The sequence below is a fragment of the Colletotrichum costaricense genome, assembly GCF_030867565.1.
Source record: "Colletotrichum costaricense strain IMI 309622 chromosome Unknown Scaffold_10.1, whole genome shotgun sequence".
Taxonomy (NCBI): domain Eukaryota; kingdom Fungi; phylum Ascomycota; class Sordariomycetes; order Glomerellales; family Glomerellaceae; genus Colletotrichum; species Colletotrichum costaricense.
This window is the reverse complement of record NW_026848239.1, coordinates 382,670-398,570: the sequence shown is the minus strand read 5'-3', so window position 1 is coordinate 398,570 and position 15,901 is coordinate 382,670. Positions and strand designations below refer to the sequence as shown.

Below are 15,901 nucleotides of genomic sequence, written 5' to 3'. Positions count from 1 at the left end.
TAGGGAGCAAGTCACATCCATGATGCATTGGGTCACGTCGCGTTGGATCGGATCCTGACACTCGACTCACTGACAAGGACCCCTCCACCAGGCTGGGCACCCCACCACCCCCTTTGGTCTGGGCAAGGTCACAGTCTGTCAGTCTCTCACTCTGTTCAGTCTTTGCTCCCCCCACCACCCACTCTCCGGCCGAGCCAAGAACCCCGTCCGTTGGTCCCAGACGCTGGCAGCACGCTCGCCGCCTTGTTTGGGCTTGACAAGCCATGGCGGCGGCCCCGCCAGTCATGATTGGCGTTCCCATGGTTCCGCCTTATCGAGCCTGTGAGAAGCTCCGGAGACACGGTGACACGGGTGACACGCGCACTCGGCGAGGGGGGACCCTTATCAGAAATCTGCAAGACGGCGGGTGCGGATTTGCGGCTTGCCCTGCTTCTTGCAGTAGCTGTTACTGCTTGCTGCAATCCTTCCCACCGCCCAGCCCTTGCCATCACCATCCTAGGTTCTGCTGGTCCCAGCAGCACGCCGCACGCGCGACACTGGCGCTGGCGCGAGAAGCACGTTGACCGGGGGGTTGTCTGTCAGTATGTGTCTGAGAAAGAGAGATACAGCGGGAGAGAGGGTGAGGAAGAAGAGACGGAGAGACATGGATGAAGAGAGAGAGAGAGAGTGTGTGTGTGTGCGTCTCCATGTATCTCTTGCAAATGCATCCAACCACTGGCGTCACCGCGGAAAGAGATAGACAGGAGAGAGGAGCCAAGAGAGCGCAGAAACAACCAACCAGTGGTGCCATCCGACCCGATGATACGGATATTAGGGTTGATATGGCGGTAACATGCGGTATACCTCACCTCTAGCTCACCCACATGCATCAAGCCACCAACAAAAAAACCGGCGCAGCAAGAAAAGAGATACATGACACTTCCAGGTTGGGTTGGGGGGTGAGGTTTCCAGAGTGACGGTCATGGTCTCCTGGTTAAGAATCATAAGAGGCAGAGGGAAAAAAGAGTAGCAATACGTATTACCAGCAAGCAGCCCCGGTTCGAGCTGAAGGAAAAGAGACCCAAAGTAGCTTGGCTGTGCCGTACGTCTAACGTCTAGCGGCGGAGGTACTTCGTTTCGAAGCTTGGTTTGAAGGAGGTTCCCATTCGCACGCGCACACGACGACAATCTTTCTCTTCTTTTTTTTGCCCTTCTCCCATGCCCATCCCGATTCCCCATCCATCCCATCCCATGCTCCATGCTCGTTGCTCATTGATCAGTGCTCGCAGCTCTCTCTCATCCATCCCCGGGCCTGTCCAGCCCACGCCTACCGATCCTACTTAACCAAAGTCCACCCACTCTTCAAAATTTTCCTTTTCCTGCAGATTTTTAAGGTCCCAAGCCTTTTTCTTCTTCATTTCCCACTTATTAGTCTTCCCATTTTGCTGGACGAAGGAACGGGGGTCAAGTAACAAAGTAACAAATACCACAAGACCCTTCCTACTCTCTATTTAATCCTTTTTTCCGAGCTTTGTTTCTTTCCCTCTTCCCCTGGCTTCTTTCTTCATCAAGCCCCCTTCACCAGCCACTTTTGGGACGGGATCCCCGACGACGGGTGCGCGGGCGATTCATCTTACAGATACCTGTCTGTGTGCAAGTCCAACGGCCGACTCAAAACCAACAGACACAGTCCAAGACCCAGGCACCACAGACCTTGACCAGACCAACCTTACCGGCGATAAACCACCATACTACTAATACCCAAGGGCATAACGCAACGGCCACCAACAACTCTGTTCCCTGGACATTCCAGCCACCCCCAACGCCGACGCCAAAGACACGAACGAACGACGTATTTGGGGCCTTCTTTGGACGACCTGACCTGGCCAACCCTGGAGGATATATAGACGATAGACGGAACACATCGATCCATGTTGCAGCCCCCCCTCCCGTGACAGGGTCCTCTCTCTTCTTTCCACTCTACAACCTCACGAGACCACCATCCATCTTGAGCTTCGCGGCGGCGCTTACCATCGTCTGTCGCCAGCTGCCGCCACTAAGAATTCAACCAGCCCCAACTCTCCAATTTCCAACCACCCCAGAGCCGGCGTCTTTTATTCCCTGTTACCGGCGGTTCTCCCTAGTCTTGACGGCAAACCCGCCCCCAACAAGACGAGACGTATCCGTACAATTGCCCGCCTAATAAGCGACCGATTTCTCCTTCCAGGACCGGACAGCCAGCAACGAAACTGGGTCGTCAAGTCGACTAGACCAACGGGCCAATAAGATGGATTCACCACACCACATGGGCATTCGCGAGCTCAATGTGAGCAACTGGCACTCTCACAATGCCCTTACCGATACCTTCAATCATGCGGTCCCCGCAATCAAGACAAGCGCAGGTAAGAGTAAACACGAATTTTTTTCTCTTCCCTCATTTGGTTCCTCGTTGCGTCTTCCCTGCGCTTCTGCCCTGCGGCTCTTTAAATCAATTCTTCTTGGCCACATATTCTTCAACGCTACCTCTCCTCTCACCTTGGCATTTTCATTCAACCTCACTTCGTGTTGTGTGTCTCTTTCACAACTCAATCATACCGCCTACACCAAACCCCGAACATCGTCATCAAGTTCATCCAATCTCATTTTCCAACGCTCCGGCAGGATCGTTTGGGGATCTGGCTTTTTTTCAGAACGTGCAGCAAAAGCGCCGAAAGTTTCGGTCACGTTCACGGTTATCGGCCTCTCGGTGCTCTAGAACCAACCCAGAAGAGGACGTGGAACACAAAAATCTCATCTCAACTATTGACAAGCTTTTCATCCTGTCTGTCACAACCTCGCAAGTCACTTCACTACATGACCACATTTCCTTTTTTTTTTTCTTCCTCTTTCCACTTGGCTTTCATTAATGCTCTCAACTTGGACCCGGCATCACGACGAAAGCAAACTGACCAGTCTATCCAGCCTTCTTCACATTTCTCCGCGCCAACTTGGTCCTGAACCCATCCGCCATGTCATCCAACACCAACACACCCGTCCTCCAGCCTACGGTGGCTTCCAATACCCACCGCCCGGCAGCCCCGTCTCCGCTGGCAACATCTCAGACTCTCGACCCCTTTGACGACATCCCTCCTTTGTCGCTCGAGGTCCTCTCCACCCGCGAGGATAAGGCCGAAGCCCTCCACCTCGTAGCAGACTCCATCGCCCAGCAGCGCCAACAGGCCGCCTACTCACTCGTCTTCCACCCCGTCCCGCTCGCAGGCCTCACAGCCACCCTCGGCGTCGCCTACCAGTACTCCTACGCACGCCAAGGCGACATCGGCCTAGCCTTCACCCTCTTCAGCGGCGTTATCATGACCTACCTCCTCGCTATCCGCTGGGCGACGAGCGGCTACCTGCCCCTCGCAGAGCAAATGTCCTGGTCCTTCATCCGGCCCCACTCGGACGCCTCCGCCGACGAAGAGGACCTCGTCCTCGGCACCCGCTTCGGGAACGAGCTCGTCGGCGCCTTAGTGCTCCACCTGGAGCCCGCGAGCCCGGCCGTCGCCTCCACCTTCAGCAGCCGGCGCCGCAACAAGGCCTCGAGCTTCCGCGGCGGAAAGGGCATCATCCGCGCCTGGACGACGAAGCTCCGGTACCGCGGTAAAGGCGTCGGCACCGACATGCTCGACGAGGCGGTCCGCATCACGCGCGAGCGGTGCGGAAAGGACGCAGAGGTCGGCTTCGCGCTCGAGCACGCCAACAGCCGCATGGTCATGCCCGAGTTCTTCAACGGCGTGTTTAGGAAGCGCGAGCGCTGGGCCGCCAAGACACTCGATGGCGTGTTGGCTGAGCGGGAGCTCACCAAGAAGAAGAGGTGAAGATCGTCGTCGTCGTCGTCGTCGTCGTCTCACTTCTCCATCATCTAAAGAACACAACAGACATTTGTTCTATCTCGTATTGCTACTACCCACTTATTCGCAACCTTTGGTGTGTTCGCGCGCGTGTGTGTGTTTCTTCTGTTGTTCCCTCTTTTCGGACAACTAGGCGGGGACGGTCGATGGAAATTGGTTACAAATATACCCTAGAGCTGTGGGAAACGACGGACCAGGTGTCATTGACACGTTACTGGTGTAGGATCCCGCGGGCATCTCTCTTATCTTTTGGTTGTCTTATCTTTTTCAAACGATACCCCTCGTTATATCAAACGGCTTTTCATCTTTATACTGGGCGCCTCGGGTGGCGATTATACAATTTGTATAGAGCGGAAAGATTTGGGGAGGGAGTCAAGAGTTCTTCGTGGTACACCCTTCCCGTTAAAGAGCGTGGAGACGTGGACGTGGCAAGAAGATATCACTAGACGTGCAGCTTGGGGAAAGGGAAGAGTGGGAGAGAGGTCCTCGCAGATCATCCGTCCCCTTCCCTCCTGCTGCCTAATATAAACCCTTCGTTTGGCAACGTATCTATCTGTTCACACTTTCTTGGACTGCGGCGAACAAAGTATGGTTGAAAACTTGCAGCCGTTCTGCGATCAGCTACAAATAACACTTCCCAGCGGGATGCAATAAGGACAGTTGGCTACTCAGACAGGGCAGCTGAAGCACGAATCCTGATGGTTTCCCAAGTCATGACGCTCAATCTCGCCCATTTACCCAGAAACTAGTCTCAATCACGATCCGATGTCAATTACGACTCAAACATCCCAAACTAGAAAAGATCTAGATTGCCTCGACATGGCTTATATCATTCACGACTGATCGTCTCGATGCGCTCATCCCGCGCTCCGCCGAGAGCTGGCTTACGATAAAATCTCACTTCATTTTCGCTGACGCCGTGTACTACTGACTTTGTCTGCTCACGTGCCCAGGATCGAGAACTGACAATGTACGGGATGTCCATTCCTTTCTCCCTCCTGAGGCTCGGATATCCGGAGAGGAGTCTCCAAAACCCTTTTTCTTTCAGTCTTTTCTTCGCGATGACATGATATCTCTCTCCTCCGTTGTTTCAGGCGGTCGATAAGTTTCGCGCATCCCCACGCGAGATTCTCCTGGCCATCGAGGATCCTCTCTTGCAAGGCCTCATAACCCCAACGTCGGGATCCAGAAAGAAAGTGAGACACACACATATCCTTATTCCGTAGTCCTTTCTCGTCCATACTCGCTTCAACCGTAAACGCCAGAGGTGCCTATACCTCACAAGACAAGTAAAGAAGGACCCAGAAAGGGTGATAAGGTCCAACAAATAGCTGTGGTGATGGCACGCTTTTCTGACTGATGGTGGAAATCCGTCTTGGCGTTTTTGACTCACAGCTTATCTCTCTAAAGCTTGAAGAGACACAAGAGGAGGTAAACCGGCCAACCCTCTCAGTCCTTGATACCTGCTGTCTTTGCCTTGCGCGACTTCGGGTCGACAAAGGTATCGGGGTCGAAGCCGTAGATAGGCTTGCCTTTGCGGGCCAGAGCATGCAAGACCTAAGGGGAGGTAAATTTCAGATACCAATCATCACAGAACAACACCGGCCCTGCCACTAGAATCTGACGGAGGCAGGTCATGAGACTTACATCGTGAATAGTAATAGTCTTCGCCTTCCGATGCTCCGCGTATGTCACGCAGTCTCTTAGGACCTATTTGTAACTCGTTAGCCTTTCATGAAGCCAAAAACAAACAAACAGAATATGATTTATGTGAGAGTGTGTACTTACAGACTCGAGCCAGGTCTTCAGGGCCTCACGAGCGTCGTCGTAGATCATGGCGGAAATCCGCTTGACGCCGCCACGACGAGCCAGACGACTAAAGTGAGAGAAGGCAGTTAGCTTAAAAACTATCTCTCAAAGGGAAGGGGGAAGGAGGTAGATGTAGGTAGTCGCCATGGTAGAGAGACGCAGGTGAAGTGGGCGAGGATGATGATGTGCGTGATGAGGCTGAAATGAGATTCGATCGAGGAAGAGCTCAACTCAAGTCCCCTTCATCACCGTCATCTCAGGGAAACCCCGAGACCATCCGCCTCACCCGGGAGCCTCAAGAATTCTCAATCAAGGAGAAAACCTCCTGCAATCAAGGAAGAAAAACATACCGAATAGCAGGCTTAGCTAAACGAGTAATCCGGGTCAGCTCCTCAAATCCAAGTGTGTATAAGCCGTCAACTGAGTCAAAGTGCAACATACTAATACCCCGAATACAATCCTTCATAATTTTTCTAATTCTCCTAGTCAGTAGCCGAATCTCACCTGCCGTAAGTGAAGATCGATAAAAGGAGACCACTTACCGGTGTCTCTTTGCACCGGTCCCCGCGTTCTGCAGCACAGTCTTGCCCTTGCCGCCTTGATGCACCTTTGAAGCGGTGCCGCGCTTGCCGCCGGAGCTCGAGGCCCACGGGCCGCCGCGAAATGCGGGCGCGGGCGGCATGGTGAAGTAGTGATGAAGTCAGTGTAGACTGTGGAATGAGGAATATTGCTGGTGCTTTCTTTTAGATCGTGAATCGCCGAACTGGGAGGCGAAGGTGAGGATCCGTGGGTGTGTGGGTGGACGCGCCGCTTGGGGACTGTTGTTGGGGACTTGGGACGGGGGAGTTGGCAGCGATTATGTGGGGGAATAACCGTAAGCTAAGGAGGTTTTGAGGTACCCAGAGACAATAGAAGCACTGGATGCAGGGCAGTGGACTTACTGCGCAGTAGGTAGGTACCTGCCATCGATCCAATGGAGACAGGTGCGGCAGGGACGTTTCTGCCTTGCCTTATCGGTCACGTCGCGAGTCTTATCGGCTCAACATGGCCCGTGCGGAACTGCCCCGTGCAAAAACACCGTAGAATCATACACCACGCACTGCCAAAACTCATCGCTCGCAATGCAGGTGCAGGGAACTTGCTGGCGAATGTTTGTCATGTGTCTTGTTTCAAGACAGAAACTCTGAAGTCGGGGTCGGGGTCTATGTGATGCCCCAGCTTTCGGATAGCTGAGAGCTGAAGCACTTTGGCACGAGGAGCTATGCTGGCTGCGGGAGCACAGGATTTTCAGTGATCAGAAACTTGCACGGCATATTCAGAATGTTGAAAGTGTGTATTTGTATTAGAACAACTTTATAGAACAAGTATGCGTACCCAATTCAACGAGTGACCATAGCCCCCATCTGAACGCCTAACCAGACCGGCAACAACTACCCAAGAATTTCATCGCCGTCGTTTCATTGTCCATACGTCTATTCGGAGATGAAGGTGGCCTCGCTGAAGCAGAGACCCTCTTCGGAGATTTCTTGGTCTCCAATCTTGAGCTTCAAAGTGAGCTTCTTCTCTGTCGGGCAGTACTGTAATCGTTGTCAGCTTAGTTCCTTGAGCCACTAGGGGCTCGACCCGGGGACTTACCTGGTAAATGTACGGCTTGGTGCCGGCCGTGCCAGCTACTATCTTCTTGACGAAGCCGGGGACCTCAGCCAGTACGTCCACTCTGTCCAGCCTCTCGCCCAGAGGGCCCTCAATGACACCCTCCACGGCCTTGCCATCCTTGTCCGTGCCGGACCAAGTGAACTTGATCTCCTCGGGCTCGGGCCACTCGTTGACGGAATCGTTCTTCGCCTTGGTGTGCTTGGCCGTCTGCGTGACGCCACCGTAAATCATCTCGCCGTCCTTGGCGATACCGCCAACGCTGACCGTGGTCGAACCATACGAGGGAGGGGTGGTGTACTCCATCATGACGGCCGAGTAGTTGGGGCCCTGGAAGTCGACAAAGTTCCACTTGGCCGCCGCGTGGTGAGGCTTCATGCCCTGCAGCGCGTACACGTAAAAGGCCCGACCCTTGAAGTCGACGGCGCCGTCCTTGGTGGTGATGGTGCCCTCGGTGATGCAGCGCGGCCAGAAGGCGTGGCGCATGGTGCCCCAGGGCTTCGACATGTCGGTGCCGAACAGCGTCTTGCCCGTCTTGCCAGCGTGGAAGCCGGGCGACATGCGGGTGACCTTGAGGTTGACAATGGCGTTCTCCGAGTTCATGCTCTTGATCGTGTAGTAGGTGCCGTCCTCGGACAGCTCGACGGCGCAGTCATCGGCGTAGAAGGACATCCGGTCTTCGCTCACCTCGTAGTGGCTGAGCTGTGTGGTCTCCCAGAGCGTCGGCTTCGACTTGTTGGGGTAGAAGATCTTGGCGTTGAACTGGCATGTTGTGCGGATGCCACTGTTTGAACATAGGGTCAGCATAAAGAGACAGGTGTGAAAGACAAGGAAGCTATCCCATACCCAACGTTGCTGTAGATGATTTGGGCCAGCCCAAGGTGTCCGTTGTCGCCCATGAGGTAGAAGCTCTGCGTCTCAACAGAGGTCGAGTCGGCCGCAATCCATTTCAAGTCATCCTTGGTGGTCTCCGTGTGGGTAGTCGTCTTGGCCTCTTCGGCGACGGATCTGATAGCTGTTGGGCCGTAGATGGGCTCTTGGGTACCTGCCACATCGGCGAGCCTGGCAGAATCAAAAGGTTAGCCTTGGCTGACGCAACATTGAGGGACGGCAAACACTAATTACTTTTGTTGCGCCCACTTGAACATGTTGACGGCAGAACGCGTGAACGGGTGACGACGGATGGAAACGGGAGGGGTATAAAAGGTGGTCGTCGATGGCGGTAAAATGCAGCAGGTCTATACACGGGTAACAAGAGAAACAAGCTTCTTGGTGGTGTTCTTAAGAGGAAAACCGAGTTGAGAAGAAGTTGAGTTGACCGCCCCAAACAAGAGCCAGCGGAGGGGCCGAGGGGTCATCCCACGACCCAATGACGGTGAAACTGTGGCTAATGCGACCAGGGTGGATCCTGCGCTCCCCCGAGCATCCCGGTCGCTTGGACCTTTGGCGCGTGGCTGGTGCTTCAAGGCTCCTAAATTTTCCACCTCCGAAAAGGTGCAGCATCAGGTCTGATTGATTGAAGCTTGGTTGTCTGTCGCGCGGTGCAATATACCTGCCCATCACCACCCACCCATCACCCCCCTTTTCCCCAACGAGCAGACTCGTCTGTATATCCGTCACCATGTCCAAGAGAGGAGCGACAGTTGCCGACCAGGTCGTGAAGCTCATCGTGGGCGCCGGGCAGGCCAGCCCGAGTCCGCCTGTTGGTCCTGCGCTGGGTAGCAAGGGTGTCAAGTCGATGGATTTTTGCAAGGTGAGACTTGCCCTTGGGACTCTGATGAAGCAACACATGCCACTCTCTGCCCAACATCTGTGCTTTTAAGGGGTTGGTTATGCCATGGTTGAGATCAATGCTAACGTGTCTTTGCTCAATCGATAGGAGTTCAATGCAAGGACAGCACACATCATCACCGGCACGCCGATGCCTTGTCGAGTCACTGTCCGAGGCGACCGATCATTCCACTTTGACATCCGCACACCTCACACATCTTGGCTTCTTCTCAACGCCGCCGAGGTGCCGGTCGGCAAGAAGGGCAAGCGGAAGGGCGCAACCAACCCCGGAAAGGAGACGGTCGGCACCGTCAGCTTGAAGCACGTATACGAGATCGCCAAGATCAAGCAGACGGAAATGCGTCTATCGGGTCTCAGCCTCGAGGCCATCTGCCGCTCCGTCATCTACCAGTGCAAGTCCATTGGTATCAACGTCGTGCCATAGAGCACGTGTCCTACAACAGTCTATTTTCAACCACGTATAAAAACGGAGTCAGGCGCGGAAAGAAAGCATCCACTTGTATACCATCTCAAACGAAGAAGAGCGTGCCCATGTACAATTATTAGAGGATCGAGACGAGGCGACGTTATCATAGCAGACAGGAGGCACTGTACGATGAGAATCTCAACCGCCAAGCAAAGGCAGAGCACGGTGACAAAAAAACGTTCATACACTAGCGCCGCGTGGTCGGAACATGGCACGCCTGAAGGGATGCTTCATGCGCCCCAGAAGTCCCAACTGAGCAGTGACGTTGAATATATGTCTCGTTTTGAGGCGAAGTCCGTTCTCACGCTTCTACTTGCGCACGATAGTGCGAGTACGCCAACCGTCCGTGGGAGACCGAAACGACTAGCTGTCTGGCCGTTGTCTAAGGATTCGGAAGGGAAGAATCGATGTAGAACTAAGAGATTATGATAAAATGCTAATTGTTGCACGCCTGCTTGAGTAAGTCGCCGGGCGGATTGGATCATGGCCCGCCAGAACTTTGTATGTCGAATTGAGATGGTGTGAGGGGAAAGTCTCATTGTGTCGTGCTGAACCACAGGATTGGGGGATAGTTGACAAGGTCGTTCCAAAGTCAAATGTGCGATCAGCGGTCTAGAACTGATATGCAAGCGGCAAAGCCAGCACATCAGTGGGGAAGAGATGGTTCAAAGTCTCTCGAAGCTTCGCAATCGAGATCGACAAATCTGTCGAGACTGAAAGGCTCACACGTCTTCCTCCTCATTGTCAGTGAAGCGTGTCGTAGGCAGTTCCTTGCCTGTCCTATAATGCGACGGTTCCTCCAAGAAGCTTGCGCAAGAAGGTATTTGCTGTGCAGTATTGGGTAACGGGTCCCAGTGGCAGATGCTTTAGCTCCGTCGGTGGAGGCCAGCTGGTTGCGACGAAATGCAGGCCCAGATCTACAAGTAGACAATGCCAGGGCCATGCCGATGGAGATTTTCCCACCTGGTGCCCCTGGAAGGCGGTCCTCTTTTGCAGCGTGCCTGGATAAAGGGCTCCATCAGCAGCAGCCTGTCATCTGCAAGAGCGCCTCCAAGCCTCGTCAGTGTGGGACCGATTCGAAGCCGGTGATGTGACGGAACAGTGGCCGTTTTCATGCTGCAGGTGCAACACATCAGCAACCACGCCACTGTGCTGGGGCAACTGGGCTCGTCGGTCTGGGACCGGAGATGCGGCGGTGTTCGTAGGGCGGAAGGGCGGGACGAAGGCAGGCCAGTTAAGGTACGTCTCGGCATGTGCTCTGAAAGTGAGTCTCGGGCTAGTGGGCAGTTGGGGAAGATGGGGAGCAAAGCTCCGTCTGTTCCTGTCCATCACTCCATCGTAACCCCCGTCTTGACTCCTACTTGCTGGAAGCTGACAGAGAGCTAGACCTCGCGGCTCGTAGAAGCCGGTGAGCGACGAGGGTTTCTTTTGGTGGGCCGTCGGATGTGCGTTCAACTTTCACAGAGGTAATAGGTAATCTATTGTTCATATGTTGAAGCCTGAAGGAGGGCGAAGACGACTTGGGATTGGTGTGCTTTTGTTTTCTAGCAGGCTTGACTCGTTCGTCCCGGCCTAGACAAGAGGTGCATTGTCGAATCATCTGGCGCGCATTGGCGTTCGTTGACCTTATGGACGGGTATGCCCTGGTTACCGTCGGCGGAATGAAGAGCCTGAACCGAAAGAAAAGATTTTTCAAGAGGCGCGAGGAATTAAAAGAGTCATCGGCCTTGTGGAGATCGGGGCGCGGCCGAAGCAGGCAAAAACCATCAACATCCATGGATGAGTCTTCGTTGGTGTGCTGCGAGGTTCGTAAAAACGGTTGACATGTTACCAGCAGGTACCGCCGAGCCGCCGAATAACAACGCCTCACAGGTGTCGCATGTGTCACGGATGCGAAGCCGAGAAACCGACCCCCGGCGCATATTGGGGGCACTCTGAAGACGGACGGGCGGTCTGAGGTGAAGGCACTCTCGGGAGGGATCTTGGAAAAAGCCGATCACCGAGGGACCATGAAAGGACAAGTCCAGAAAATTAGAACCGGCTGGTCATGAGGTAGAAAAAAAATATAGAATATTCCGATCACCACAGGGACAGGAGCTGCCATGGGGCCAGGGCAGGCAAGGGCCTTCTCTCCTTGGGCCGGGTTCCTGATGCAGATACGCGCAATGCATCCATGATTTTGGGGGGTATTGCCAAGTATTTCTCCCGTTCCCAAGCCGTAAAAATAACACCTCCAGTCTCCAGCCCAGTGGCGCCCCCCTTCACTTTTCTCGGCTCCCTTTCGGCGGCCCTGGTGCTCCAGTGTCATGTCACCGTGTCTTATCCAGGCCACCGCTTCCCCGATAAGGAATGGATAACAATCCAGTTGACCATTCAGATTGCATCCTTTTCAGGCTCACTCACTTAGCACAAGTATCGTGTACTTGCTGACCCTCCCACCTTTGTATACCCCTCTATAATACCTTCCAGATCATAGTACTTGGCTCGGCACGGGTTACGGGAGGTCAGACGGACCCGTGAACAGCGCACTCGAGATTCCGCAATACGTATCTGCACCGGGTTCGGGCTCTCACTATCATATTTTCTCCTCGGGTCCCGGTGTCTACATACCGGCAATGTCTCTTTAGGTGACCTCGTTCTTGGGCCAGGTCAGTACAGAAAAAGAAGTGAGATGAATGCGACAACGCTGTTGAACAACACATGTCAAATCACAGCCAAGGGAGAGACCCTCCGGCAAGGACCTTCGATTTTTTTGCAACGTCTAGGTACTCCGTTAGTACCCATGCCGTGCATTTGACCAGTACCTTCCCATCAGGTACGCAATGATTAGGTACTTCCATTGACTCTTAGTCTTAGTGCATCTCAAAGTGCCCCACCATCCGCAATTGGCATCCACACCTCACTCATCCACCTAGTCCTGGGTATCCGTACTTTTCTCTTTCCCAGGCCCGGCCCTTCGTGTTGTCGTTGTTTGGTCTTGGTTTTCTTTCCTCTCGCTCCTCTTCCCCGCCATCCGTTGTCATCATCGTCCTTTTTCGACTCCAGAGAAGCTGCAGACGACAAACAGTCACCGCCCGCAGCTACAGCCAAGCCCATGGCTACCCCGTCTCCCGCCCGCGATCCTCAGAAAGAGGACGTCAAAGTCCCAGGTACAAACGCCATATCCTTCCGTCTGTTCCGGCGCGCGCAACCCCGCCCTCGGTTCGTCTGTTGCGCATGTCACAGTCAAACAAACACTCACTCGCCCAATGTCCCATGTCCACGCTCACTCTCACACATACGCTCATACCCCAAGCCTGTATCCTATCCTCAACGCAGATCCCGTCTTGTGCTGACCGCTGTGCGCAATGCCTAGAAATCACCCGCAATCCTCCAGATAACCCAAATCTCCACAAAGACGACAATATGCCCCCTCAAGATGCTCCCGCCGTCCGCTTCGCTTCTTCCGTCGAAGAGATAACGCCAGCCGTCACCACGACATCACCCACCGAGACTCTTTCTCCCACCGATGCCGCTACCGGAGACGGTGAAGAGTCCTTGGCCGAAGTAACGCCCGATCAAATTAGAGCTCTCTCCAAGTCCCTTCAAGGTGCACCGTTGCAGCAGCGCCGGATGAACGTCTTTGGCTTCGAACCATACTCACTACCTGCATCACGCGTAAGTAGTCTGTTCCGTCATAACTCTCTAGTTTATGCGCGGTCTCGGAGCTTCTTGACGTTGTTTCCTGTTGGCATGGGCGTGCGTCCTGATGCCTTGTGTTTCAAAGTCTCATACCTACCCCTCCACCCAACCAACACTGCCTCGACGTTCAGACTTGTCTTCCCCCAACATCTCACCTCGTCTTCGCTATAATCATCCGAGGCTTCTTCTCGATGGAGCTCCTCGTCGGAACCTCCAATGATCAGTCTCATGCTCATCCCACTTACCCCCCAATCTGTCATGACAACACCACTCGGCCATTGCATCGCACGCGCCAGCCTGTACAACTTGCTTCTTACTAACCACCGGCACCTATAGGTTGGCTCACGAGAGGAGGAATCCGACAACAGTCGACTGCCAACCCCGAACTCCAGCGGACCGAAATCACCGCGGTTTGGTCCGGCGCATCCGATGCAGTCACCTCCTCTGACCCCGGCGGGGACCGATCCCTCAGACCTGACAGCCAGGAAGAGTAGAGATCAAAATGACGATCGCAAATCATCCACGAGCGACCCCCATGTAATCACTCCGCAGGCTTCGTCCTCCCAGGACTCACCACCATCATCTACCAGGAAGGAGTTGCCCGTCCGAGGCAAGTCGACGGAGGAGGTACCTCAGCGATCAGCTTCGGCAGAAGACCAACCACACGACACGAGGTCGCATAGGAGGGGAATGTTCTCTGTTGGTCCTGGAGGATCAGTGCCGGTTTCGCGAGAATCTAGTCCATCTCGGGCCTCATTGTACTACTCTAAGCCGATGACACCAGGCGGAGATGCCAACGACCCTTATGCGGCTCACAAACGTCAACCACCAGCTCCGGCTCCTCAGCGGGGCCAGATCGATTCGAGATTCGTCTTCTCGCGCCGGAAAAACAAACACGGGTCGTCGCCATCTGGTTCTACCTCAAGTCTGGGCCGAGTAAGCGACAAACGACACTCCGGGCTCTTGGGCATGAAGGGACATGGCGACGAGCTGCAGGTTCCTCACGATGACTCGGCTAGCATCACGAGCAGACAAGGCTCCTTTGCCGACCTGAAGAGGTTTTTCAAGGTTGGCGGACACCACAAGATGAAGAGGGAAGCTTCCCCATCATCGGTTCGATCAGGCACCAAGACACCCCCTACTAGAGGGTCGCAACATGTTCCCTTCGGAGACGACCACGGACTTACTTCGAAGTACGGAAAGCTCGGCAGAGTCCTGGGATCGGGTGCTGGAGGATCTGTTCGTTTGATGAAGCGCAGTGATGACGGTGTCGTTTTCGCCGTGAAGGAATTCCGACCGAGACATTCATATGAAACCGAGAAAGAGTACGTCAAGAAGCTGACAGCTGAATTTTGCGTTGGCTCAACTCTACACCATGGCAATGTTATCGAGACATTGGATATTCTGCAAGAGAAGGGCAAGTGGTACGAGGTAATGGAGTACGCTCCGTTTGACCTTTTCGCGTGTGTCATGACTGGCAAGATGACACGAGAGGAAGTCGGCTGCTGCTTCTTGCAGATCCTCAACGGTGTGACATATTTACACAGCATGGGTCTTGCTCATCGGGATTTGAAGCTTGACAACGTCGTGGTCAGTGAGCATGGGATTATGAAAATCATCGACTTTGGCAGTGCCCACGTTTACAAGTATCCTTTCGAGAGCGACATTGTCCTCGCTTCAGGTTAGTTACACATTGGAACTTGCTTCGACGTATTTGCTGATTGATTATAGGCATCGTGGGCTCCGACCCCTACCTGGCTCCTGAAGTTTACGACGAACGAAAATATGATCCCCAAGCCGTCGATATTTGGTCGTTGGCAATTATCTTTTGCTGTATGACGTTGCGCAGATTTCCGTGGAAGGTCCCTCGCATGACGGACAACTCGTTCAAGCTTTTCGCTGCTGAGCCAACACCAGGCCACGACCCCAGAAAGCTGATTATGCCGTCAAAGTCTGCCAACGACCTCTCCAACACTCCTCAGAGAGATATTTTCGAGGACGGCAAGCATCATACTCACAAGCACGAGCCGAAAGAAAGCCAGAAGGAGAACCAGAAGGAAGTTCCCAAGGACGGCGAGGGGAGTGCAGCACAGGGCAGCTCGACGCAGACTTCGACCAAGTCTGACGGCCAGCAACCAGCCGACAAGAAAGAGGTCATAAGAGGTCCCTGGAGGATCTTGCGCCTGCTCCCTCGCGAGAGTCGTCACATCATTGGCCGCATGCTGGAGATCAAGGTGAAGGATCGTGCGACTATGCAAGAAATTCTCGATGAGCCCTGGGTTGCCAATACAGTCATTTGCCAGCAACCCGAGCCGGGCCGCGTTGTACACGCAGAGGATCACATTCACACTCTTGAGCCACCACAGCCCCCGAAGTAGGGTTCACAACACGGGCGCGGTCAACACAAATTGCATGTCTGAAAGGCGTTTAACCGGTTGTAGATGGGGTTTTGGAATGGGACAGGATGTGGAAGACACTTGGAATGACATGAGCCCCTCGTGATTGGGGTCAAGCGATGATATTGGAGCTTGGGTGGTATCGGAGTCCGTCTTGAGGTTTTGTAGATGCTGCTGCGGCTCCGCTCACGGCCTTGGATCAAGCGATTGAATTAGATAGGTAGATAATACTATTC

General features: G+C 54.0%; 5 protein-coding genes across 5 annotated transcripts; 3 read left to right on the top strand and 2 right to left on the bottom strand.

Moving 5' to 3' along the window:
- Positions 1–2,266: 2,266 nt before the first annotated feature.
- On the top strand, positions 2,267–3,836 carry CCOS01_09729 (acetyltransferase; the record flags this gene model as incomplete). Its single annotated transcript, XM_060457886.1, has 2 exons — positions 2,267–2,381; positions 2,941–3,836. 2 exons carry the CDS (start codon positions 2,267–2,269, stop codon positions 3,834–3,836), a joined length of 1,011 nt encoding a protein of 336 aa, XP_060311051.1.
- Positions 3,837–5,318: 1,482 nt separating this feature from the next.
- Positions 5,319–6,360, bottom strand: CCOS01_09728 (histone H4; the record flags this gene model as incomplete). Its single annotated transcript, XM_060457885.1, has 4 exons — positions 5,319–5,426; positions 5,517–5,579; positions 5,658–5,745; positions 6,221–6,360. The coding sequence occupies 4 exons, from the start codon at positions 6,358–6,360 to the stop codon at positions 5,319–5,321; spliced, it is 399 nt and encodes a 132-aa protein (XP_060311050.1).
- Positions 6,361–7,150: 790 nt separating this feature from the next.
- On the bottom strand, positions 7,151–8,479 carry CCOS01_09727 (uncharacterized protein; the record flags this gene model as incomplete). The annotated part of the gene is made up of 4 exons (XM_060457884.1): positions 7,151–7,255; positions 7,314–8,115; positions 8,178–8,393; positions 8,457–8,479. 4 exons carry the CDS (start codon positions 8,477–8,479, stop codon positions 7,151–7,153), a joined length of 1,146 nt encoding a protein of 381 aa, XP_060311049.1.
- A 473-nt stretch (positions 8,480–8,952) lies between these two features.
- Positions 8,953–9,546, top strand: CCOS01_09726 (50S ribosomal protein L11; the record flags this gene model as incomplete). Its single annotated transcript, XM_060457883.1, has 2 exons — positions 8,953–9,084; positions 9,211–9,546. 2 exons carry the CDS (start codon positions 8,953–8,955, stop codon positions 9,544–9,546), a joined length of 468 nt encoding a protein of 155 aa, XP_060311048.1.
- A 3,136-nt stretch (positions 9,547–12,682) lies between these two features.
- On the top strand, positions 12,683–15,647 carry CCOS01_09725 (uncharacterized protein; the record flags this gene model as incomplete). Its single annotated transcript, XM_060457882.1, has 4 exons — positions 12,683–12,737; positions 12,944–13,245; positions 13,606–14,950; positions 15,001–15,647. The coding sequence occupies 4 exons, from the start codon at positions 12,683–12,685 to the stop codon at positions 15,645–15,647; spliced, it is 2,349 nt and encodes a 782-aa protein (XP_060311047.1).
- Positions 15,648–15,901: the final 254 nt, after the last annotated feature.